General features: G+C 40.0%; 1 gene segment (V, D, J or C); it reads right to left on the bottom strand.

Annotated features, from left to right (window-relative positions):
* Nucleotides 1-2,764: 2,764 nt before the first annotated feature.
* LOC141421260 (Ig heavy chain V region 1B43-like) lies at nt 2,765-3,130 on the bottom strand. The segment is given in 1 exon segment: nt 2,765-3,130. A coding segment is annotated over 1 exon segment (366 nt).
* Between the last annotated feature and the right edge of the window lie 24,582 nt (nt 3,131-27,712).

Raw genomic sequence — 27,712 nt, 5'->3', positions numbered from 1 at the left:
AATCCCTTTCCTGATGATAAAGCCCTCACTCATATCCACAGAGCATCCTCAGTATCTGTTCCAGGTGATCTCAGCAGAGCCATTTCTTCCCCTGTCACTGACACAGCTCTACCTTTTATAACAAATGTGTAATACTTCATAAAATTATAAGATTATACAGTATAAAATAATGGGTTTCATTGTGATATTTTCATATATGAATAAAATACAATTTGCTCATATAGACCCTTCCCTATTAGTTCTTCCTGATCCCCTTTCCCTTCCTCCTCTAGTTTCCCTTCTACTATATGGTCACCTTTTTATTTTTATGCCCTTAGATTACACTTATGAGAGCAAGCATGCAACTCTTGTCTTTCTAGTTTGGTGTAATTCACTTAATATGAAGATCTGGAGATAAGTTCATTAAAACAAACTTTTATAGTTCAGAGACATAGGTGGTGAACACAGAAATAGGAAATCAAAATCTTCCTTGACAAACAGTTCTACAAAGAGGAAGTCCCAGACTCTGATCATAAACCAACACCTAACCTGTTGAAAGGAATAACTCTGTTCTTAAAATTTATAAGAACCATTGAGAGATACAAAAGGGGTTGGTTATTGTAAAATTCCATACTACAAAGTTTCATATTCTACATAAAATCTTTGTTACAGTAATCAACTTTCAGCTGATATAGATTTTGGAAAAGTTCAAACCAATTTACTTTCCTCCAAATAAATAAGATAATCTTGGTATTATTGAAGAATTTAATGTAATGTTGATTATACTGCACTTTCAACATCAAGCAAATTGTGGTAATGATAGTGACAATGTATACATGAATCAAAGTTCTACATATCTGTGATCCTCAGGGATCCTGTCACCATGAACTGGAAACCTAGGAGATCGTCCAGGACACATCTTCCTAACATCCCTATGTCCAGGAGACTCTAAGGACTGAGTCATCTATAACAACTTTTTTTTTCAGGAAGGTCAAAGTCTTTTTATGACCTCATCTCAATGGAAAAAGTATAAGCATTGTGGTGGACATCTGTCCTCCCTTCTACAGGGGGAAGTGTAGGATAGTAATATCACACTCAAGGCAAGGATGGGAGAAAACAACACTCTCTCCAAAGCAATCCATTCAAAAGGCCTGGAAATAACTTAAGTGGAAGAGCACCTGTCTAGCACACATGAAGCTCTGATTTCAAACCCAAAGCAACTAAATTTATAGTAACAAGCTTTTGCACTTATTGGAAAGACTTTATCTGTGCTGACTTCATGTACTTCATAACTACTCAGCACCACAGCTTCCCTGACCTGTTCCTGGAACACACAGGAATTAGGGGCCTTGAAAGAGAACACTACAATCAAAATTACAGAGAATTTACTGCTGCTTTAGTGTGTGAAATCAAGACAGATATCAACATAGAGAAAATGTGTTGTCTGGTTGAATCCATGGATTCAGCTGTAAAATCTCACAGATAGAAAATCACCCCAGGAAAGTGGACAATCTTGATGATGATTTATTAATATGTCACTGGACACCTGCGCCATGTTTTCTTTCTTCACATGGATCAGTGTAACTTGGAAAATTGAATTGAATGGAAATCAGGCAAAATGTGACTCTTAGCTGCTTGCCTGTGACATGAACCCTAGACACTGTGGTCACTGGTGAGGTAGGGATTGATCACCCACTCAGCCTATTCAATGACCACAGTCTTCACAGAGTCTCCCATAGACCATCTAGACATCCTCTGACCTGAGGTGTGTGAGCTGTGAAAAGGGTCCTATGGTCAGCAGCTGTAAGGGCTCCACATGAGACAAAGCTGCCCTGTAATAGAGCCTGTATAACCAGGATCACAGGCTTTGCAGGGTGTGACCCACCACCCTACAGTGTCTATGGAAGAATGGATGCATGAGAGGGATCTTAGGGAATGAGGGGCTTAGTGTCTTGATGGTGTAATTTTCAGTGAACCTCCTTCTGTGCCTGGAGATGAGGGAACAATGAGAACAATGGAGCAGAGGTCTGTTCCCATGAACCTCAGATGCTAAAGACTGATTTATTGTGAGTTCAGGTTTTAAGGGAGAGGAGATGGTGGAGTTTAGGTAGTTGGCACGAATGATGGTTCCATCCACCCAGTTCCATCTCAGCACACAAATCCCAAGGATGCTTTCAGATTCCCTTCTTGAATATGGCCCAGTAGGGATGGGAGTGGTTTTCATCTCTAAGATTGTCTTCCTGCCTCTTTCACGGTACTCTTAGAGCTGTATTCTCAGCAAATATGGAATCTTTCTCCATCCAGGGTCCTCAGTGTTGAATAAAAAAGAAGATATGCTGGCCATCAAGGGCTGTAGTGTGCATATGGAGCAAGAGGTTCAACAATCCAGGGAGCACAGGGACCTGAGGGGAAGAGGTGGGGAGGCTCAAATTGCACAGCTGAGACAGGTGTGGTCTGTCTGAGGGTAGTGACACAGGTAGAGGTTTTGTGTGGCTGTACGGGGCTGGTGACTAGTCACATTTCATCAATAAACAGAGAATGTCACTTACTGCTACAGTAAGGATGTGAGAAAACAAATACTCCAAAACAGAGAAAGAGAGATGTCCCTGGAGACATGTGAGTCATTGGAGAAGAAAGAAAATTCTGAGCTCAAAGAAAGTAATGGCCAATAGCACGGGCACCTGCTTCTGTGCTGAGACACAGTGCTGTGAGACATTTTAGGGCCCCCATCAGACCAGGTGTCCAATCTCCTGCAGGGAGGTTTTTGTCTGTGCTTCCACTGACTTCACATCACTGTGCCTCTTGCACAGTAATATACATCTGTGTCCTCTGTGGTCACAGAGCTCAGCTGCAGAGAGAACTGGTTCTTGGACGTGTCTCTGGAGATGGGGTTGTGGCTCTTGAGGGATGGGCTGTAGTTAGTTCTACCAACATGCCGTATATTCCCCATCCACTCCAGGCTCTTCCCTGGGAGCTGGCGGATCCAGTTCCAGCCATAGCTAGCACTGGTGATGGAGTAACCATATGCAGCACAGGTGAAGGACAAGGACTGTGAGGGCTTCACGAGGTCAGTCCCCCATTGTTTTAGCTTCACCTGAGACAGGACACCTGGAGATAAAGACCTGAAGTCACAACCTCCCCATTCACCCATATCTGACATTGGAGTCACTCACTTTGTGGAGTTGTCACAAGGCACAGGAGAAGACCCAAGAGTCTCATCTTCTAAACCACAGCCCTGCCTTCCCCAGAGACCTCAGCCCTGTGTGAGGAGACAGCAGTGGCTTCCACAGCCTGAGAAGGGATTTAAAGTAGTGCCTGAATAATAATTTGCATGTGGGGAGAACTCTTCTCTTACATGGGGAGGTTCTGGTTTCAGAACCTCCTGTCAACTCTATTGAATTCAAGTGATGTGTAAGTTAGTTTTCTGCCCAGTGCTGGTATGTGACAATGATTGTGAGAGCAGATGGGTGAGTTCACAGGTCCCTGTCTCTGCTGAAAATATGAGATTTGTTCATCTCCTCCATTCTCCTGTGGGTTATATGTGGCTGCCCTTAGTTGGAACTGCAGAGGTGATTCCTATGACTGACACCTCACTTGTCCCTAACCTGCTTCCCAACATCTTTATTGGTTTCTGTTGAGCGAAAATCTTAATACATCTCTCTTGTACAATAATACATTACTCTAATTCAGCAGGCTGAAACATAGCCCAAACATGAAGCTATGAACAGAGGTGGGAATACAAGGGATGTACAGAAAAGTGTTGTTTTTCAGATTATGAATCACAGAGATCAACGTGTCGTAGTCTGGGATGGAGAAGAATCCATTTATGTGGTCCAATGTTCAGGAGAGGTTTTCCTCATAGGACCTTCCTCAAATAGCCTTGATTCCTAGGATGTTTCTTTTTCTCTTCTGATTCCAAAAGCCCTGCCCTGTTCTGGGATTCCCAGTGAAGTCATGAGTTATAATGAAAACCCACCAAAATTGATAGCATTTGATCCAACAGAGGTGACTATGATCAAGCCCTGCCTACTTCTTTACCTGTGTCAGCTCATGTGTTCTCTGCAGCATCCCTGCACCATGGTAGTGCTTCCTCATTTTATTACATAGATTTTGTGAAATGTGAATTTAAGGGTAATGTCAAGACACTGGAGAAAAAGTACAGTAAAAATGAAATAGATAATCCAGGCACTGAAATCCAGACCTGTGTTCTTGACAAGAGTACACATTTACACTTCATATCTGCATATGACAGATCTATACTGAGTATTTCTGATCCAATATATAAAAAGATCCTGGCAGCTTAATAAAATTATTGAAAGTCATATTTGTGAAATGTTTCTGATAGATATAGAAAGAGTGAATGTTCTACATAATTGTCATAGCTGTTAGATAACATGCTATTATAACTCAAAATATTATTATAACACTGTTAATATTGTATTGCTGTATCTGTACAATAATCTTAAATAATGGTAAGAGAAAATAAACTCTTATAATAAGAAAATGTAGGTATTATTGGTGCAAGGGACTCATCCTTGTAATCCTATCTTCTTGAGAGGCTGAGTTCAAAAGAATCTTTTTTCCAGGACAACCTGGCAAAAATTTCATGAAGCCCCATCTCACCCAAGAGCGATTCACAGTGGGGTGCAAATGTCATTCCACCTATGGCAAGACCACAAAAAATAAGAGGTGAGGAATCCTTGCTCAAAAAATGATTCCCTATCCTCAAAAGAGAGAAACAGAATCACCACATATGTCACTGAGAGTCTTCCTAGCGTACACAAAACCCTGGGTTCTAATCCTAGTATCATGAAAAAATAAATAAAACTAGGGAAATGTTACTATTTTGTGACAAGTTGAGAATCATCATTGCTCTGTTTATTTGCAGTTGTGCCTACTGTTTCTGCTAAGATTTCTGATCCTTTTATTTTATGTTGACTTAATTTATAAAATTGTATTTGTAGACATCTCCTAAAACAGATCTAAGTATGACATGAACATAGTATTGATTTTCTTGTGATTATGAAAACATAGGCAGGAGGAAAACTCTATTTGAAACTTCTTTAATCAAGTGCTGGTTTCTAATGTCACACTTTGTGGCTAGAAGAGTGGGTCAAAAGGTACAATGCATGCATAGCAAGTGTGAGGTCATGAATTCACAGCCCATCACCACCAAAACAAACAAACAAAAGAAAAAGAAAAACAAATGACACATCTCATGGCATGGCTAAGACTAGCTAAGACAATGCTTTACCTATGAATTTATTATTCAGATACAAAACTCAAAATCTAATTATCTCTGAACTTTCAAGAATGTACATAATGGTTTTAAAATAATAGTTATCAAGTGGTAAAGTAACTCATCGAATTTTTTTCCTAATTTCAAAGTGGAATTTTCTGTAGTTTTTTGTGGTTATTCTGGGGTTTGCGTTCAGGGCATCATGATTACTGGACATATGTTCCACCACTTAAGCCACGCACCCATCCTTATTTCACTGTAGTTATTTTTAGGAAGGTTCATGGCCATTTGCCTGGGGCTTACTTCAGGTGTGTCCCCCTATCTCTATCCTCACTTGTAGTTGGAATCACAAGTGTGAGCTCCTAAAACCTCTCTTGTTACTTGAGATGGGGTCTCACTCATGTTTTGTAGAGGCGGGCCAGGAACCCTGAACCTCCTGAGCTCTGCCTGCTGAGTATTTGGGATTACAGTCATGATCAAGTGTGACGTGACTAGTACAGGTAGTACAAACACCATATCCTCATTTTCCACTGCTGTAAAGACTGCTAACTTCCATTCTTCTCCATAATTTGCTGAGGACAAGTATTTTGTATTCCACGGTTAAGTGGGATTGTGCCTCTTCATCCTATCTGCCTGGTTCATCCATGTTGTCACAAATAATATGATGTTCTTTTGTTAAATTGTATTCCATTGTGTATATACCACAATTACCCATTTATCCACATACCTACTAATGCCTGTGGGGTGGTTTCATATCTCTGTTATAGTGACAATGCTTCAGTGAACACGGGGGGAAGTTCAAATCCATCAGCCTAATGACTGGACAGGGAGAACTCAGCTGAATTTACTGACTGTCACATCTGAGACAAAAGCCCTATTTTTATTTCTCTAGCATCATTGAGGCCCATCAACTTTTCTGATATTTGGAGACTGCAGCCCACCATAGCATAACCCAGCAGAGAGGAGTCATTGTTTTAGGATGGAGGACAACTTTCTCACTTGTGAACTCTTCCTTCCTTGAACCTCTGACTTGTGCTTATCCAAACACTTTGGCCGATGCTCATGGGCAGAGGTATCTCTGAATCCTCTCATGTGTCCTGAGCTCACTGCACTTGGGTCTTCTGCACTCTGATCTCCACGATGAGAGCAGAGACCAAGGAGATGTTGTGCCAATAGAGTGGATCTTGAGAGCAGTGACAGTGCTGATCTGCAGGCTGAGGCTGAGCCAGGCTGACCTCAGACAGGAGAAACAGAGCCAGGCAGAAATAGATGGCAAGGTGTACAGGATGTCCTTAGGTGCAGATGCTTATGGTCTCTTGATAGAGCATTGTTGACTCGAGAACTGAATGATCCAATACCACAGAGGAGTCATGTAATGAAAATATTCCTTCAGAACCTTGGAATATGAAACAATAAGGCATCAGGAGGCAATGAAAAATTATTGTGTATTTTTGGTTAATTAGGAGATATGATGAAATTATTCACCGAATTGAGATACTTTAATACCCTAATTAAAAGGCGTTCAGTATCATCATGTGTTGTACTTACTAAGTCACTGCAAATCTTCATTTGTTGAATATTACTGAGATGTTTCTAATGGAAATTCAACATATAATTCTTTTGAACATATGATCAGAGCTTCAGTAACTGAAATGACAACTGAACCACAGAGCTCTGTCTTTAATCACCCTAGTGAAATCTCTGTCTCCTGGGCACTCAAACCATGCTGTTCCAGATAATCCTTTTGCTGTACACAGTTGGAAAGTATTAAAATATAAACCTAAAACCTCCTGCTATCCAGAACTGGCCTGACCTGCAAGTTCAGTATTTTCATCTTCTTTAACCATTTGATGTATATGACCAGTCAACTCTAGTGAGGACATGACTGACATTGTCCTGACCTGGGTCCCATGTAAATTAATCTCTGGCTTTCTTCTTTACAAGATGCTGTCCACACTGTAGTCAGGTCAGGATCTCAGGATTGGATTGTCCAGCAGCTCTTGGTCTGTTCCATGGCTTCATCACACATAATGGTGGGGACTCAGCACTTCCCAGAGTGGCTCCAGGTTCAGATGAGAATATTCAGTCTTCTGTTGTCCTGTGTCTCACTTTGTTGATTTATTAACGCTGAGTGCATGTCCACCATTGCTGGAGAAAACCATGGAAATACTATGTTCTCTTCTAGGTTATTGTAAATGTCAAAATCACCAGCAAAATCACAGAAATGTGAATATTGTGCTTAAAGTGCCCTTGCAAAGGTCTGATGAGCACTGAATAAGAAGTGTTGATAACCACAGCTTTGAATGTGTTCACTGCATGACTCAAATTTTTCCAGGTTGTGAATGTCATAGGACTGCTGCAAGAGATCACAAGTTTGGATTTGGGTATACAATAATTTTACAATTTGGGCAGATTTGTGGATATGGAATCTGTGCATTATGATGCAATTTAATCGATAGGTGGGATAATCTTGCATTCGAATCCTAAATCATTAGCTATTTCAGTCTAATATTCTGTCTGAAATATTAACACAGTAAGCTGTGGCTTTGTATTCAAATGAGCAAAACTAAATAAGTAAATAATAATCAGAAACATTTGGACATTTGCTCACAATGTAAAACCTCTTTCTGTCTTCACAGAGTCAGTGAGCTTTTATACTAGAGACTCACTTTGAAGTGCATGTTGACAATTGGTCCAGTGTTGTTCATTTTACCAGATGAAAAACACTAAATAAACAACTTAGCTACAAACACTTAAAATGAGAATGATCAAAACATAAGTAGTAATGGGAAAGGAATGTAGTGGGAAACTGTCAGGAATGGGAACTCAGTAGGAGAGGGAAGAGAAATGGATACTCCCCTGTAAATAGAATTGATGCAGAATACATATGCATATGTAAACAACAAAGTCAGACCCACGAAGCAGTATTTGAAAAACAGAAAAGGAGAAAGCAGCAGATATGGGAACATAATGATGGAGTTTAATTTATTCAAAGTATGCTATATGTGCCAAAGGAAATGTCATAATTAAATCCTCTAGTAACATTAATGTATGTCAATTCAAAGATTAAAATGGAAATTGTAAAAAATGATCAAAGTATTATGTTCAGAAAATCAGATTAAAGTAAAATGATAGAACCTGAGATAAGAATGTATTGGAAGATGATTCTTGGGAAAGAAGAGGAAATCAGAGTCTGACAATGACCTAATTAGTGGGGCTCAGCTAGTCCTAGTGATGGGCCTGCTGTGTCCTGAACCTGCTTTGCTGGTCCTAAGCACTCCTTTTCAGATCTCCATGTAAAATTTTGGTCCTGAATACCTCCAGTGGCACCAACTGTTGGTCATGAGCATCCCCTGCTGTTCCTGAGTGTCCCTACTGGCTCTTTAGTGCCCTTTGCTGGCAGGGAGAGCCCCCTGATGGTTCTTGTGTCCCTTATAGGACCTAAGAGTACCAGTAGAAAGGTTTGTGTTTATGTTATGGAACACTCCTCATATGGGACTATATTAAGTTCTATTTTAAATGCAATTTAAGATTACAAACTCTAAACCCTCCGTGTCTGTCTGTCCACAATACTGCCTAGAGATCCCCTAGTGAAACTCTCCTTTTCAGAGTACAGGTGGCACTCAATCAAATGTGAACTAGAAATACAAAAGTTCAGCCCACCAGGAATAGAAAGCTTCCACATCAACAGGAAATTGCACTTGGTGAGACATAGAGAGAGGAGATGTTTGTGGTCACTGTGGATGGGGACTAACCCTTTTTCTCTCTGTACCAAGCATGGTCAGGATTCTTTCTGTCCTTTATCCCAGTGGACCTGGCTCTCCACATTCACTTCCTTAAGAGCAAGTTGGATGTCACATTTAACATGGCAATGTTCCATCCCCTGGAAGTTAAAGTCCTACATATCTGTAAGTAAGATTTATAGTAGTTAAGTCACTTATATTTAATTTTTCATTAATGGGAGTAATATTTATAATTTATTAATTATATATTACATAAAATTTATAATTTATAAAATTAATCTTTGTCAAAAAATAATTTCAGGACAAAGAGACAAATAATTTAATTAATAAATAAGGAAAAGACTTAAATAGATATTCCACCTTCATTGGGTAAACCACACATGAACAATCCTCAAGTCCTCAAACCTACAGGGAAATTCGTATTAAAATCAAAGTGAGATTTCAAAACACATTGCATCTGTGTTTGAGAATGATGAAATGAATGCACTCAAATGTATTGAATAATAGTGGGTAGGGTAAAATGGTAAGCTAGAGTAGTACAGGGGATAATCTTATTAAATACAATATACTCTCAGGTGAAATACCATGGCAAGTCCCCTTTGAACAATGAATATGCAATAACAAACGAAGCGTGAGAATGTAAAAGAGGTTTTCCTGTTGGTGGGAGCTAGTAGAAGAGGGAAGGTTAATGGAGAGGCTAAAAGAGGGTGAATATGATTGAGGTGCATTAAAAACCTGTATAATGAGAGAGCAAGAAACCTGTTGATGTCATTTTAAGTAGAATAAAGGGAAAAGAGGGGAAATGAACGTGACGGTTAACCTAACCAAGGCATACTGTATGTATAAATGGAAATGATCCAATGAAACTCTCTGTACAACTAATATATGCTTAAAATATTTAAAAACAGAAAAAAATTTCATCATGCTAGGTCCCACAAATCCAATAATGAGCACACTTCTAAGGGATCGGAAAAAATTTTGTCAAAGTCATCTGTGCATTCAGATGTCCAACAAATTCACAGTTATTTACAGGAGTCAAGTAAGGAATTTAGCTTAAGCGTTTTTGATACAAGGAATGGAGAAGGGACACGTGGTGCCTTCACACACTGGATACTACTCAGCTTCCCAAAGAAGGATATGCTGTCATTTTTGATGACCTGGATGAACCAGATGATATCATGTTAAGTGCAATAATCTTGGCACAGAAAGACAAGACTGCATGACCTTACTTATATTTGGATATAAAAAGGTGGAATTCCTGTTAGAAGAGAGGGACTAATGACTTTCAGAGGCTGTGGAGGTGCAGGAAAGGGAGATGGTAGGATCATGGTGCAGTGTTTCATTTTGACAGACACACATATTTCAAGAACATATTGCATAGCATTGATAGAATACTTGGAAATGTGTAATGTATATTAAAACTTTCTTATCTAAAATATAATTGATGTTCTATCCACAAACATAACAAGGTAGGTAAGGTGTAGAACATATTACTTAGTCTGACATAAGTATTACACAATGTATGCTTACGCAAACACATTTCATCTTACCTGGTAAAGATATTAAGTTATTATTTAAAAATTAAGCAATTGAATCAAATCAGCTGGCCAACACTGACAATATTGTGATGAGAAAATTCATGGTGACCCTGATTGTACCTGTTTTTGATTGTAATTCAACATGAGGAATGAATGCTGTCACTTTACTTTGTGGCTAGGAATCATATGTGTACGTGACACAACAGCCCTACAGGGAGTGTATCACCTCCTCAGAGTGACTATGGAAGGATGGACACATGAGATGGATCTTAGGGAAGGAGCGGGGTTGGTGCCTTGATGGCTGAATTTACATTGACTCTCTTTCAGTGGAGTTCTGGTCCCATGACCTCAGAAACTAAGCACAGTTTTTATCTGAGTTCAGTTGGTACAAAGTAAATGAGAATGTGAAGTGAAGTTCAGTGGTTTATACAGGACAGGAGAAAGTGAACTGGACGCAGGGCTCCATCCAACTTGTTTAATCCCCCCATCAATACTGCTTCTCTATTTAAGCTAAGGGACACATCCTATGACACATCTTTCAAATCCTTACTCAGAACACGTTCCAGGATTGATGAGAGTGATATACATCTCTGTGCACATTGTCCTGCCTGCCTCATGGGCAATATCAGTCTTGTGGTCTCAACTTTTCAGCAATCCTCCATACAGAAGACCAAGAAATGAACAGAGAAGAGAAAACACTGACCACCACGGGCCACAGGCTTCATGTGGAGTGGCAAGTTAAATAACCCAGGGAGCACAGGCATCTGGGGGCAGAGATGGAGCAGGCTCACACTGCCACCTGAGAATTGTGTCCATCTGTCTGAAGGAATAAACACAGGTAGGTGCATTGTATTCCTGGACTGCACTTGTATCTGGTCCAATCTCATCTATGAACAGAGAAAGCCACTTTCTCCTTTAATCTCCCAGAACATGTGAGAGAACAAGATTCCAAAACAAATAAAGACATGTCCCTAGATGCACAGGAGATGTTGGAGAAGAAACAAAGCCTCTGATCCCAAAGGAAGTCTGTGGTTTCTCCCTGCTGTACATGCTTCTGTGCTGAGAGTCAGAGTGAATCTTAGTTTCTCCTGTCACCAAGAACTCCTGTCTCAGCTGGGTAGGTTTGTGTCTGAATTCATATCACTATGAATCTGACATAGTAATACATGGCTGTGCCTTCGTGGTCAAAGATCCCAATTGCAGGGATATCTGGTCTATGGAGATGGAGATGTGGCTCTTGGGTGATGGGCTATAGCTTGTGTCACCATCAGAGTATTTGTACCACACCCACTCCAGTCTCCTCCTGAGGAGTTGGAAGATCCAGTTCAAGCAGTAAACACTGCTTATGGAGTAACCAGAGAAAGCAAATGTGAAGGACAGGGTCTCTGAGGGTTCACCAGGCCAGGTTTCTATTCCAGCATCTGAACCTGGAACCAGGAGAATAATTACAGTCAGTCACCTGTAGTCACAGACTCCCATGGACCCATGTATGAAAATGGGGTCCTCACCCTGTTGAGGTGTCACCAGAGACAGGAGAAGACCGAACAGTCTCATCTTCTATAAGCCAGAGCTGACACCAGGGAATTCAGCCCTGAGTGTGGAGGCAGCCTTGAGCTTCCACAGGCTGAGAGTGTCTGTGTGTGTCTGTTTGTGTGAGTGTGTGTGTGTGTGTGTGTGTGTGTGTGACCAAGTGTGGGCTTGTTTTAACCAAATCACTGAGGAATATCTCACACATATCAAAATGGGTTCTGAAAACACACTTCTATTATAACGAGCATTTTCAGGATAAATGTCTGTTTCTCAGACTCAGAATATTTTCGTTTTGTGTCAGGTAATTGCTTGTTCTGGCTGTGATTGTAGGACGTTTGGGAAAATTTATGGTGTCTAAAAATGATGTCAGCAGGGGAATACTGTCCTCAATTGTGACATTGAGAAATATCCTCACATAGACCAAGGTCCCATCTTGAGGTAACATTCTGGCAACATGTGGACACTCATCTCAGCATACTCCACATTGCCCAAGTCAATCTAAGGAAGTTCAAACATGAGGAGAATTTGGAGGGACACATTAGGAAGAGAGGACAGGGACAGTCAAGAAGAATCATGTGTACATTGAGTGTTTATGAACATGAAAATGATGTCACTAATTCCTAAATGTCATTGAAACTTACAAATTCTTGGCAAATATCACTGTGGTGCATGTCCTGAGAAAGAGTATGTCAGACAAGAAGAGAATGATATCTGACATTCTGATATAGGAAGTCCTCCACAACTGGTCTGCATGGTGGCCTCAGGAGAGAAACTGGCTAGTAAAAGACACAGGAGGAAAAACATTTATGCATCTGAGAACTCCTCCAGGTGTTGCACTTGTCCTCAGTGTGTCCTGACTGTCCTTCATGTTTCTGAGCACTCCTGCAGGGAGGTTTGTGTCCAGGTAAATACTGAAGTCCCCTCCCTGTGTCTCTTGCACAGTGATACATGGCTGTTTCCTCTGTGGGCTCCGAGTTCAGCTACAATGAGAACTGTTTCTTGGTAGGGTCTCTTGTGAGGAATGTTACTATCATAACAGTCCTTTCCCTGCAGGATGATGGATTCATTTCCAAGAGTAATCACTGGCTGTTAAGGAGAATCCAGAGATGGCACAGGTGAGGGCCAGGTTCTATGAGGGCTTCACCACACCAGATGCAGTCTCTTCAGCTGCACCTTGGTCACAACACCTGGGAACAAAGAGAATCATTGTGTCAATCATTTAAAACCAAGCCTCCTATGGACTCACGTGTGACACTGGAGCCATTCACCTTGGGGAGCTGTCACCAGGGACAGGAGAAGACCCAACAGTGTATTCTTCTTGATCACATCCCTGCCTTCTTCAGAGATCTCAGCCCAAAGTGAGGAAAGAGAATGTGTTCCCCTAGTCCAAGAGCGGAATTTAACCTAAACTTGAATAATAATTTGCATGTGAGGAGTCCTCTTCTTAAACAGGGGCAAAACTGAGGTCATCATTCTTTTGTCTTCCTGTGATTTTGTGAAACCTAACTTCTCTTGCACTCCAACAGCTTTCAAATGTGTAGTAAGAGAACATATATCTTATAAATGTTGTTGAAAGCAGGTCATAGGCTGTCCCCATCATTGTGAGCCAGGTCTACCTTCTTGCCACATCAGGCTCTTCTCCCTAGCTCCAGTCCACCTCTGTCAAACACCAGTCCCTGAGTGTGGATTTCTCCCCTCTTTTTCCATCACAGCTTCCACATTCTCTCTTCTTTACCTGTCCTGAGATTTGCTTCCTGGATCCTTGTCAATTTGCTGTTGTTATAAAAGACCCAGAAATTTCTTGTGCTCTAAGATATCCTCTGACTCAAGACACAAGTGGATCAGAACCATCAGGAATGGAGAAAATGCTACAGTCCTGTGCTTCACTCACAACATGATTCTATTCCTTCATGGAGGAGTAATAAGGAATCTCCTTGAACTGCCTCGTTCCCTAACTGAGAATACTTCATGTATACGAACCATTACCATTTCATGATCTGCCTCTCTTGTTCTCCATAGGTTCTCCTGGATTTAAATTTCCTAATTCATCATGGTTCCCTATTTTTGAAAATTATTCACCATATACAGCCTGTATACAAGAGTAATATCTTGATTCGAATTTGACAGTGACTTGCATTTCAGCTTCTGGCCCCAGTCCTCACCTTCAGAACAAACTTAGAATCTTTCCCCCAGGCAACTGTGGCCTAAATCTACTCTTCAGCCAACAGGTGTCTGTTATCTAGTTCATTATCAGAAATTTTGATAGAGAGCTAGAGACCTCTTGGAACTAAATGTTTTGAGGACCAGGCACTCACTGTTAGGTACAGACAACTTCTGAACAAAAGCACAGTAGTCACATGTTGTCTAATTTCTGCAAATCTACATGGGGACCTAGGGCTGTGCTTTCCAGAATAGCATGGGGATACAACCAATGTCAGAAACTTATTCCTGCCTAGAGCACAGTGAATGTAACAAAGGAAGGCTAGTGGAGTCTCTTCCAAGGTTCCTATAACCTCTTATGTTGCATGTTGTGTCCTCAAGGGAGATCTTTTGAAACTCTAGCCAGTAGGGAGGGAACTCTCCTCCCATTCTGAGAACAAAGAGGTGGCTTGGTGTTCAGTCCCTGCCCATAGAGGCAATTGTCAATGGCTATGTCACCATATGTATGAATACTTGGGTTTGTGAAACTCTGAGTTTTTTTCATTCCTTTTTTCCTCTCTCAGACAGGATGCATATGCCCTCTGTAGTTATACCCATATTTGGCAACTGCCCTGCCCCTAAGCTGCTGCCCTTATGTTATTTATAGTGTCTCCTGAGAACAAGGATTCATATATCTGTTTCACACTAATCTGTATCTCCAATTCAACTTTCTGAAATATGTCCAAGGCTACCAATAGAAAGGGGAGATGTTGACCAGAGGCAAAGTCTTTGGAGAAAGGGTCAATCTGGTTCTTGAGACACAGAATAGAGAAAACTATGACTTAGGGTGAGATGGTAGCATATTCCAACAAGCTGGTCCAGTAGACAGTAGAGGATTGTGTTACAGGAAGTCTTCTTCTACAGGTAGGTCCTAAAATATGGAGCCTCTTTCCACTTCTGAATCCCCAAATACTGCTCTTTGCTGGGTTTCTCTGTGAAGTCATTTGTCATTATAATCAAAGTTCAAAATTGATATTCTGTAATCAATAGAGGTAACAACTGCTCATTCCCTGCCATTTCTGTAGCAGTACATGTGTTTTCTCTAGTATTTCTGTCTTTCTTTCTTTCCTTCTTTCTTTCCTTCTCTCTCTCTCTCTCCCTCCCTCATCTCTCTTTCTCTTCCTTTCTTTTTCTCTTGGTCAGGGAGTGTCCTATACTGATTATTTCCTCATCAGTTTTTGGAACTGACACAGCAGGTGTCTGCATGGATCTTGGAAGTGTCACATAAGTGGACCAGACTAGCCTCCTTTGTTACACATTTGCCCACCAAGAATGCCATGATCTGTCATACCCTGAGCACCCACACCACCCAGCCCAGGAGAATAGTGTGTTTGGACCAAGGTCCACATTCTATTACTACCTATTGCTGTGTTGGGCTTTTTGCCTGAGACCACTGAGCCCAGAGTCTGGTTATGCTAGGTACAATAGATATTAGACTGGACTATGCTTGACTCTCCCTTAAAAACTAGATATGCTTCAGGGGCTCCACACAGACAGGACTGGTGACAGAGGCCATTAGGGTCTGCCCAGTATTGGTCCCCACATGTCCAGCACCATGTCCTGGTGTAAAGTCATGTAATTCAAACACTGTGCTCATCCACATTGGGACCTTAGACTTGCTATGCTGCCATAGGATGGGGAGATGTGGGTGAAGGCAAACACGTGGTTATCTTGGTGGATGCTACTCTGACTCATCCTGGCCTTGCACAGTCTTGGGAGAACACTGAGGATCTAGGTGTAGTTAAGAGTTCTGTGAGCTTAACAGAATGTCTTTCTCACTGGGGCACAGGTCTCTGCTGATGCTGTGTGCATTCAAGATCTCCAGCTGTGCTCCCTGAGGTGGCAGAAGAGTTGAGAGGACAGTTCCTAGACAGTGATAAGCTGGTTGCATCTGTAATCAGAGCCATAGGACCTGCATGAACCTGGGAAGCTTCTACATGGACACTACAAGGCAGAAACTCAAAGACCCATACCTCAGCTCTGTCCCAAGTAGACAGGTCCCTGGTATATGCAAAGAAAATATTTGATATTAGACAAAAGGCCAAGAAGTAAGGCCAGAGACCATTTAGGAAATTTGATTATGAGTTCTGGCCTGCAAAGAGGTCCTATATTTTCTAATGCATCTTGGTTTCACTATGAAGGTTAGTACTATGGTCTGAGTCTCAGCACCGAGCTGGTGTTGCATCCTACTAGCCATTGCGAGAGTCCTTCTCCATGCTGAACTGCCCAATTTCAGAGGATGCTGGATGGAGACTCATTGCTGCCTCTCCTACAGCAGTCTAGAGGATGTGTCACAAGTGTTGGTCTGTTGACAGTGACCATGTGGCTTTGCCCACACTGGTTTTCACCATCCAGGACCTAACACTGCTCTATCAGTCTATGTCCTGGACTTGATTCTGTCTCCTTCTCTCAAACAGGATGTGTCTGTCTATTCACTGGTGGTTTGGGAGGAATGACATGTGGGTAGCCCTTCCCTTTCATCTTCTTCAAGGGGTTTTTTCTCTTCTGTTACACTAAATGAGGGACTGTGATCTGTCACCTGGTGGTCTTAGCTCTTGTGTAGTTGGGTTGATTGATGTGTGAACAGCTATTAGACTGTGGGTATTTGAGAGATCTTTCCAGAGGGTTTTCTCAGGTGGAATCTTGGTCAGCTTTTTTGATGTTATTGTTGCTATTGTGATATAAAATCAAGGCCTCATACTTGCTAGGCTGTGATTACAGAGATGAAACACTTGGTCTGGCCCTTACATGGGAGATTTAAAAGGCAAATAGACTAATAAAACTCCCATTCCCTGCCTAGCCCTTCAGAGGTCAGTGGTTTATGTGGGCAGCAGCATCCTCCTTCCATCCCTTACTCTTCCTTCTCTCTCCTCCTACAAGCAGTCTTCTGCTGTGGCCTGGTCCTCCCTGTGGGGATACACTGTACAAAACTTAGTACATCAAATTCCTGCAAAGGCAAGGTCAGTCCAGCACATTGTATGGCCCAATCTTTACCACTACCTTTTACAGTGTCCCCTCCCTCACCCTTTAGATATATGGAAACCACAAGGGACACTGAAAATCAGACAACAGGTGTATAGAAACCCAAAGTTGAATATGGCATTTAGTTGAAGAAATATTACAGGCAGTGGGGAAATAACATATAATAATGTGTAATCTTTTGCAATACCACAGTGATGGACTATGAATTCATACTCTCAATTGTACAGTAAAGTTTAAAAGGTGGTTCCTAATACATACGACATCTTCTCTCCTTGAAAATACATATTTAAGAACATTACAATCAAAGTACAAATTACTGATAGATGTTTTAAGTGCATGTTGATGCAGCCCATTAGATTCCACATTGGAAAGTGTGCAGAAGATTGGCTGACAGGTGAGCACTGTGCTTGAAAAGCTCCAGGGAAGCAGTAAGGTGACGATCTGAGGCAGAGCAGGCATGGAGCTCAGATGTCACTTTTAACTCAGGAATAAGTGTTGGAGAAAAGACATTCAGAGGATGGTTTAGTTTGAGCTTTGCTTCTCAAACTGCCTACCATTTTCTATTTGGCAATGAAAATTACACAATCTTCTTCTTAGAAGATGAGCCACACAAATTCTGTAGCATATAATGAAATTCTGCAGCATTCCTAAAATAATGGATCAATCCAATTTCAATATCACACCTGTCTCTACTAGTGGTTCTCTGTGTGATACATATAGACTAGCATTGTGTCTAGTAGTAATATTGTCATTTATGCAGGGATGTAGCTTTCTGCTATATGAGTGTAAGTAATTATGGGAAAACAAACACATTGTGGTGTGCAAGAAATGCAGTGTGGTAGATGAGAAAGGTTCCCAAAAAGACAGGCGCTTCCATCCTTCAGTGATCCACTCACTTCATTCTCTGTTGTCTGGTTTATAAAGTCTGCACATGTGTGACATTTTGTCTACACAGTTTCATAAGCAAAGCCTAATGAAAAATGACTTATTTTCCATTATGCGGAACCTAAGTACACCTCAAAAAAATCATCTCCAGCATTTTGCCTGAAGACTTTGTTTCTGTTTATGACAGTTAATTAAAAGCTTTCATAAATATAAACATATATTGAGCTTTTTAGGTAAGTATATTTCAAAAGTGACCATAAACAACGTCGGACTTAGTTGATTTTATGAATTAATCCTTTATAATTTTACAATCCCTTCTATTTTCACCAACAAACAGTTAAAATATAGAAAATAAAACACTTTTTCTTTCCAAACAAAATATGGCAAAATTAGTTTCTGTTTCTTAATCAAAATGTAATAGGAGTCTAGAAATTGACCCATGAGTATCCTCATGTATTAACAATAATAATGATAACAATGAGAATGACTGCTGGTAAACAGTGAAAAAATTACACTGAAAGTACCCAGTGAATTTTTTTCCACCCTACACTAGTAAAAGTACAGGATGACCAAGTTAAGAGAGTTAGCTTGCAGATTTTTACTTAGTGAGTTTTTCATTTCTTGAATTTCAATTTGATTTTCCTCAGGATTTCTGTATCTTTATTGAATTCCTCTTGCATATGTTGTATTGTCTTTTTAAATTTAGCTGTTTGTTTTCTCTTTCAAATAATTCATACATTTATACATGTCATCTTTTATTTCTTTGGTCATTTTATTTCATTCTTCACCTTAATTTGAGTCTATTCCTAGACATTGCTCTCTTTTGGAGGTATAATTATGACAGCTTTTTTTCATAATTCTTTTGTCTTTATTGGGATTTGTACATCTTAAACCCAGTGTTTGGCTAGGAGATTTAATCTCTGGTACTCTTTCAGTTCCAGTATTCTAAATTATGTTAGGAGTTTGTAGTGTCAGAGCTAATGTGAAGTTCCTCACAACTGAACCTGGACTGTAGCTCAGAAGAGAATACTCACCACTTGCTCATGTTACTAGACTGAATCCCCAGGCACATTTAGAGGTGGAAATAAATATTAGCTTTGTTAATGTGTAATTTCTAGTGCAAAAGTTGGTGTTGTATGTTGGGTGAGGTCTGGGCAGACCAAGGACAGTTTTCTACTTCTGTGCTATTGGCAATTTCAAAATTTGGCTTTTTCTGTATTGGTCACCTCTGGATGCATGGAGAATTATAGCCTGTGAGCTAGGGATTTTCTCACTGATCCACAGGCTTTGCAGCAACCAAGCATAACATTGCTCCTTGAATTGTTTAGCACAGGTGCCACAAGCACAGCACTGAGTTCTGCACTGATAGTAGAGAACTGAATGACTTAATCCTCTGCCACTGTCTAAGTGCTTTGAGATGAATTCCAGCAATGGCCTCACCTTTGGGTTAGTGGAGGATAGAATATTACATTGTTAACAAGACCTAGGTTTAGAGCTCTATCCATAGGCAGGCTGAAAATACCCACAGTTGCAGGCATCTGCTGGAGCCCAGTCTCAGATTCCACTCAGCATTTCAAAATCCTGCTGAGGAAAGAATGTGGGTGAATCATTGAGTTCTCAGGGCCTGTCCTCAGAACTGTCATTGTACCTGACAGCAAATAGGTACAGTTGATAGGCACCTGCTAGAGGTCAAACCTCTACCAGGCAGAGCCCCACTGCTCTGTTCCACAGTGATTCTCATGAGAGGAGACCTGCTACTTGCCAATTGGAGTTTGGCCACCAACTACCATGCCCTTCTCTGTTGTATCTCCTTGTGGTTGAATCATCTTAGTGGCCAATATCAGAACCTTTAAATCTCTACTAGCCATTTCATGTCCATCTCCCATGCAGTTGCTGAAGAATGGTGTCCCAAAATGACCTGAGCCAGGGTTATTCTTAGTTTTTAAGTCCCTAGTGGAGCTCAGTTTTAAACAGTAGTCTGTTTCACAAGATCATACCTTGAGATAGTCTTCCATGATTTGGGGAGCAAACAATATGTTTTTCTTTTCTGATGCTTGCTTGTCATCCAGAAGATTTCACTGATAACCAAATTCCCATACTTGACTTAAGGATTGGGGGAAGCAAGGGCTTGTCTCATAGTTAGATCTGCCACAATTTCATCAATAACACATAATTTACCTTATGGCTTAACTTTTGGTTCTCGTCCCTCTGGGTGAAGTTGGAGCTGGACAGGCAGACTGTTTCCTAATTTAGTTTGTGATGTTCCCTATCCCCATTTTCCAGCTGCTCTATGTCTTTATCTAGTTTCTTGATGCTCTTCCTATATTTCTCTGGAGAATACAGTCTCTCTTTTGTGATCCTGATGCTCCACACTCACAGTCAAATACAGAAAGCTTCAATTCTGCTTTCTTGCCATCCATCTAGTGCAGCTGTTTTCATAAATAGTATTGGAATTTATTCAGAAAATAAGAACAGATCTACCATTTGATTCAGCAATCTCATTATTAGCTATATATGCAAAAATGCTGCAATCTGCATATGAAAGAAACACCAAGAATCATTTAGTTATTGTCACATATTTTACAAGCCAACAGTTGGATAGAGTAAGAAAACGTGTGATATGTAGAAAATTAATTATTATTAAAACAAGAAGAATGACACCCTGCAAGATTGGCAATGAGTGTATTATACAAGAACAAATCACAGGTGAAATAAACCAAGTTTTAAAAAGAAGAATAATATATAACCTCCATCATAGGCAGAAGATATGAATGGATCCTATAGGAGAGAGAGGATCAGGGCTCATTACAGACTGGGGATAATGTAAGATGGGATGGAGCAAGTGGGCATTGTTTCCAAATAATATAAGGAGTAAATAATTCTAGTATTCTATAGAATAGTGCAGTCACTATACCTTACAACAATGTATTGCATATTTCACCATAACAGGACTAGTGTATCCATATTTCCAACAAAAGTAAATGTTAGATATTTGAAGACAGGGATATGATACATTTCTAATTTTAACTTTCCTCATACCACGTGTGCATAAAATACTAGACTCACTCTGTTAAATATTATGTGTAAAATTTAAAGCTATGTAATGAAACTGGGGGTATAGCAAGTCACATAAGCAGCATGCATGGAAACCTGGGATAAAACTGCATAACAAAACTTAAAGAAATAGATCAACGAATCAATAAATCAATACCAATGTGGCATAGTTTTCCTGTTGTAATTGTGAAGGTTTCTGTTAAATCCACAGTACAACAGAAATACTTTAAAATAAAATAAATTATTTAATTAACTTTACTAAATTGCCAACTTGTTTCCTTGGAAGAGATAGATTCTCACATACTAAGAAATGTTGTCAATCTAAATCTGATCATTTGTAAAATGTAACCCAATATGAAAGAGTGCTATTTATTCTGTTATTGCAATACTATTCAGTATTCAAATTTGAACAGTCTAATTCATGTAAGAATGTGAAGTGTATTCAGATCATATAAACCTCTGTAATTAAGAAAATAAATATTTCTTCAAATGAAAGACGTCACAGTTATTGTCAAGTAATTCAAGGCATCAATTGGTGATAAGGAATAAGATTAATAGTATTTTCAATACAAAATCTAAAAAAAAGTTTTCAACGAGGCAAAAGAATTAAAAAGAGTAGTGAAGGAAAACCCTCATTATTCGTCTGAAAAATCAAGGTAGATTAGTATTCATTGAAGAATTTACAATTCCAATAAGGCATTTGAAAGCTGAACACACACAAAAATGAAAAAGTTTTATTTATATATAGTGGGAGGGGTCATTCACTTTTTGGACCTCTCCACAGGTGCAACAGAAGACCCAAAAATCTCATATTCAGTACGCAGATCTGCCTTTCCCAGAGACTTCAGTCCTGTGTGAAAGGGAACTGTGAGGGGAGTTTATACCACAGCTTGAATGATAATTTGCTTGTAGGGAGTTCACTTCTTATGCAAGGTGAGGAATTGAAGTCAGGATGGCCTTGTATTTCTGAGCTGTGTGAGGTATTTCATCTGAAACTCATGAGGTATTTGCATATGTCATATATGGTAGCTGATTTTAGAGGGATGATAGAACCTTATTCAAGTATGATCTCAGTTTCTAGAACAGAACTATTATCCTCTATTGCCAGCCCACTCATTTGTCCACTTAGGCTTTGAGTTTTCTTCTTATGGGCTGACTCCTGCACAGTTCTTTTTCCTTGTTTCTTTTACTGTTTTTTTTTGTCACAGTTTCTCTGGGAACTTGTAACATTGTCAAACTCCTGATAGTATATGAGGTTAAGGCCACTCATACTCCAATTCATCTTGCAATCTTAAGCATATATGAGCCAGATCCATAGAGATTGAATAGAATGCTGTTGTAGAGTCAGGCATGGAAACAAAATCCTATAATCCCAGATAGTTGGGAGGTGAAGGAAGGAGAATCCTTGTTGATGTCTATTCTGGGCAATGGTATGAAGATTGGATTTCACAACGAAAAGTAAAAAGAAAAGTGTTGAGGGCACGATTCAATTAGGAGAACACTTGAAGTGTGAGGCACTTGGTTCAGTCCCCAGCACTGCAAACAATGCTGACTGTGCAGTTCTTTGTTAACAAACTTGATCATGAGCATTGGGTGAAGAGACATAGGCACTTTGTTTTTAGTGCTCCATTCTCAAAATCAGAATTCTGCAAGTAATATGTGGCTATTCCCTTTAAAGTTCAGCTTCTTCTTGTTCTCCATAGGTTATTCCTGGATTTAAAATCCCCAATGAATTAATGGTCCCCACTTTGCATAACCATTCATAACTCATACAATCCATAGAGTAATGATACCCATAGCAGTCAACTCTGACACACATTAGGCCGTAGGAACCCAGGCTATTCTGACCCTTCCAATCAAATTTAGAAATTTGCTTCCTGATCCCATAATCTATCTCTGTCTTATTTTCATGTTCAAGTCCACGATCTTTGTTTTAACATCATCAGGATGGTGTACAGCAAGAGACCTACATCAATTCCCAAGTTAAGAGAGAATGTCAGGAGCCAATGAGTTGATGCTTTGTCAACAGGATTGAGAGGCCAAGACACTCACTGTTTAGATTCACAAGCCACAGGGTCCAGTTGTTGCCTTATGTCAACTCTTAAACCTGGAGATCTAGGATGGACATTTCTAATGCTACACAAGGATAATCCCTAATGTCACATACAAGTCCCTGATCAAAATGCAGAAAACATTTGGAGTACTGGGTATCTGTCTAGGTACTGACCACTAAAGAGTATATTGTATCCTGCAGAGGGATACACCATTACTGCTGGAGAACTGCATTCAGGCTGTGGGGATCCCATGTCCTCTTTTGGGAGTTGGGAAGAATATGGCACATGCAGTCCTCCTATCTATGACACCCCATAGGTAAGATTATATACGTATTCCAGGTGCTTGGCTTGTTGTGATGAGAGTTTGCTAATTTTTTCCATGCTGAGATTGACTTCTGTCTTCCGTATTTATACCTCCCGAACAGCTTAATATATGACATTTTAAAATAATGACATTTGGCTACAATTTATTAAATCAGCGATTAAGACAATGGTTTACTGATGCCTCAAAATCTGGATCTGCATAAACCTTGAAGGAACATTGAAAGTGAGCTCCCTGGAAGGACATATCCTAGGCCCAACAGACGGCAAGCTGAAACCTTCTGCACAAGAACAAAATGAATGCCAGTGCCCAAACTACAAAGGCATCCAGCTGAAGTCTGTTGAGGAAAGCTGTCCGGACCTGCTGAACAGAAAGGAGAAACACAGTGCTGCAGGCCAGAAGAATAATCTTGCTGAGGCCAGTAACACACTTCCTAAGCATTCATGCAATGACTCTCCAACCTGGAGCAGGAATTAACACCCCCCCACCGTGGCCAGTGAGACATCCACTGGTGTTCACATGTCTACTGGCAGAAAGGGTGAAGGCCTGTGAAGATCAGGTACTCAACAGGTAAAATTTACTGGGAACCATTGGTAATCACAGACTTCTAGAGAATTGGACACTGTGTGGTGGGGCTACCAACAGTGAGCTGTACTTCCAATCCTGCTACAGATCTCCACCACTCACAATATCAGGACAAAACAGTGAGCTTGGGCACAACTTCAGACCTTAAGTTCTACGGACCTTGAGGGACAGGAACATTGCAAATGTGAGTGAGGTGAGGATGGCAATGTGTCAGCATAAACTCCAGTTAGACTTCCAAACACCCCTCTAGAGGATAACAGAAGGCCACATAAGAATCCATTCTTATTAACCTCTTGACTATAAGTAAGCCCAATTTTTTTTTTCTTTAGGTAATGAAGCATTTTTAAAAATATGATATTTTTGTTGTACTTTGAAAAATATGAACAGAGAGAACACGTATAGTTTCAACTGCATTTTTGTGTTTCCTATTGACCAAATGTTCTTCACTTTGCAATAAATGTATATATCTTAAATCCTGTAAACTTTTGTACAGCAATAAAATGAAGTAGCCATAAAGCCCATATATTTTCAGGGTGATAAATGTATTAAAATTACTGAAAAGACAGTTACATAAACTGATTTAGTTAGGACTCTCAGTTTACTACAGAATCAAAAGCCTAATACATTTCACAAACTATTATCTGGATAAAACATAAAATCTCTCTTAGAAGCCAGGTTTTAGAAAATATTACTAAAACAGAATATCTTTAAGAAAGAATTAAAATCTAGCTTTAAGTTAGTTTACTAAATTTGATTTTAGGAAATGATTTAGATAATCTTTCAAATTATAGCCATATTAATTATATCATATATTTTGTTACCTTTCGAACTCTGATGTTTTACCCTTTTTTGAAAGTAATTTAACTTTTCAATTCCACTGATTTCTTTTTAAAGTCAGATAGCCAGAACCCAGAGGCTATCACAAGGAGTTCAAAAATTAGCCACTACCTTACTGTTTAATCCACTCTCTACTCAGCAGTAATCCACACATTAACCATCTACTATGCCTGGAGCAGAGAGCTTTTTTTGAGTTAATTTAACAAAACAAAGAATGAAGCCAGGATACTACATAGACAAAAGGCTAGGAATTTCAAACAGAAGTTCTCTACAAATTACAGCATGAACTTGTAGATCTTAATTAGACAATGACCTAAACTCATAATACCACCCCAGAGGCCAAACGCGTCAACATTAAGAGGTTCTTACCTTAAAACCTGACCCAGTTTTTCAGAATCTTCTCCTGCCAGAGGCAGTAAATAAGGAAAACCTCCAAAACCCTTTACCCTGAGCACCACTGAGGCAGTTTAAGGCCTGGGGCAAGTCATATTGTGTGTGTACTCTCACTCACCCTCCAGGACCCCATTTGGGAGCACATTACATAGCACAGGTTAGAGCAATCCAGTCCAATGGCTGAGGAGATGGTCACCATGACTGAGGCCTACCATAGCTACCATGCCTCCTGGGCCACATGGCAGCCTGGGCATAGGGAATAGAAAGGGAGAAAGGAGAAGGGGGAATATGAGAGAAGGTTGTTATACTTTTAAGGAGGACTGGCCTGGATAAATACCATGGGAAGCAGGGGATCCCTATATGAGTGTTCTCTGCCAAACCCAAGCCATGGCTGTGTGTACATTCTGTGGTCTACTGACCCTCATAAGGAGACCTGCAAGGAGCCCCATGTGTTATGTGGACAATGCCAGGTCCTAGTGTCTCTCAGCTGTTTTTCCCAAGTGATGATCTCAGCCCATTCTTTTGGCTGTGCAGAAGGAAGAGTCAAAAAAAAGTTAAAGTGACCCTCTAATGTTCACGGTCTATTGGCTCACCATTTCTCTTGGCTGGCTTTGCCACAAGATGTTAACACTGCCGATGCAGTCTGTGATCAGAAGCCTTCCAAATTCTATACTTTGCTCCACATGAAAGAATCCAGGGCAGAAAACGTGGGTATGAATGGAGTTTTTTAAAAGTTAGGAAGGGAAATACAAAGGGGAGCATGATGGGGCCCAGGTGCAATCCGGAGATAGAGAAAGCATGGTTTTGAACTTTAGGTGCTTTTAAAACCTACAGTAACCTATGGGAAGGGGATAACCAGGTGATTTCCATCCAATAATCAGTGAGTGGGGAGGAGCATCGATCCTGGCCAGGTTCCTGAGCCAAAGCATGGTTAATCTAAAATGTAAATTTTTCCACGTACCAATATTTCACAAATTTTAGACTACCTCAGTACTACATAATCATCATACTTATTAGTTATGGTTTTATTATTACTTGTAATTTTATTAGAACACAGTTAATATTATATCATAGCAGTTGTGCAAAAATCATATAATGCTAGGAGAAAATGAAATAAATCCTTAAAGTGAGAAAATTTGGGTATTATTGAACAAAAACTTTACAGAGATCTGGTGCAGAGGCTCATACTTATAATCATATGTACTTGGGAGGTTGAGTTCAGGAGGGTCTTGGTTTCAGGACAGCCTGAGCAAAAATTTCATGAAACCCAATCTCATCCAAAGGCATTTCATAGTGGGGTGCACATGCATCTAACCTATAGCAAGAACCCAAAAATAGGACGACCATAGTTCAGGCTGGCCTGGATAGAAAACATGACCCTATCTACAAAACAGAGCAAAAAAGGGCTAGAGGTGTGGCACATGTGATTGAGTGCTTGCCTATCAAGCACAAAACCAAGAGTTCAAATACTAGCATCATAAAAATTAAATAGAACCCGGGAGATGTAAGTACTTTCATGAACATCTGAGAATTATCATTTCTCTGTTTATTTCCAGTTGTGCCTGGTGGTTATGATATGATTTTTCACCCTTTTATTTTACTCTTAATTAATTTATAAAATTACATTTGTTGTATAAAACGTAAAACAGATGTAAGTATTAGATGAACATAGCCTTTATTTTGTTGTGATTATAAAATCATAGACAGAAGGAAAAGTTCTCTATTTGAAACATCTTTATTCCAGTGCAGTTTTCACATGACACTCCTTGGGGATGAAGGTTTGACTCAAGTGGTAGAGGGTCTGTCTAGCAAGTGTGAGATCCTAAATTCACAGCCCAGCACCACCAAAACAAACAAGCAAAAAAGAAAAAGAAAAGCAAATGACACATCTTGTGATATGGGTAAGTCTAGCTAATTTCACTGCCTCACAAATGTAGTTATTAATCAGATTCAAAAATTAAAAATATACTTATCTAAGCCTCTTTAAGAATGTTCAGATGGTTTTACATAACAGTTATCATGTGAGGAAGAAAGTCATCGAATTTTTTTCCTAATGTCAAGGTTTAATTTTATATAGTTTCTTCTGGTTGTTCTGGGGTTTGCATTCCAGGCCTCCTGCTTGTTGTACAGGTGCTCCACCAATTAAGCCGTGAGCCCATCCTTATTTCACTGTAGTTATTGTTTAGAGATGTTCTTGGCTATTTGACTGTGACTGGCCTCATGGCTATTCTCCTATCTATAGTACTGGTTGTATCTGAGGACTCAAGCCTGTACCTTCAAACCTGTCTCATTGGTTAAGATGGGGTCTCAACTCATGTTTTGCATAGGTTGTCCTGAAACCCTGATCCTATTGATTCGTATCTGCTTAGTAG

Source organism: Castor canadensis, chromosome 3 (genome assembly GCF_047511655.1).
Source record: "Castor canadensis chromosome 3, mCasCan1.hap1v2, whole genome shotgun sequence".
Classification (NCBI taxonomy): Eukaryota; Metazoa; Chordata; class Mammalia; order Rodentia; family Castoridae; genus Castor; species Castor canadensis.
This window is presented reverse-complemented; position numbering and strand designations above follow the sequence as displayed.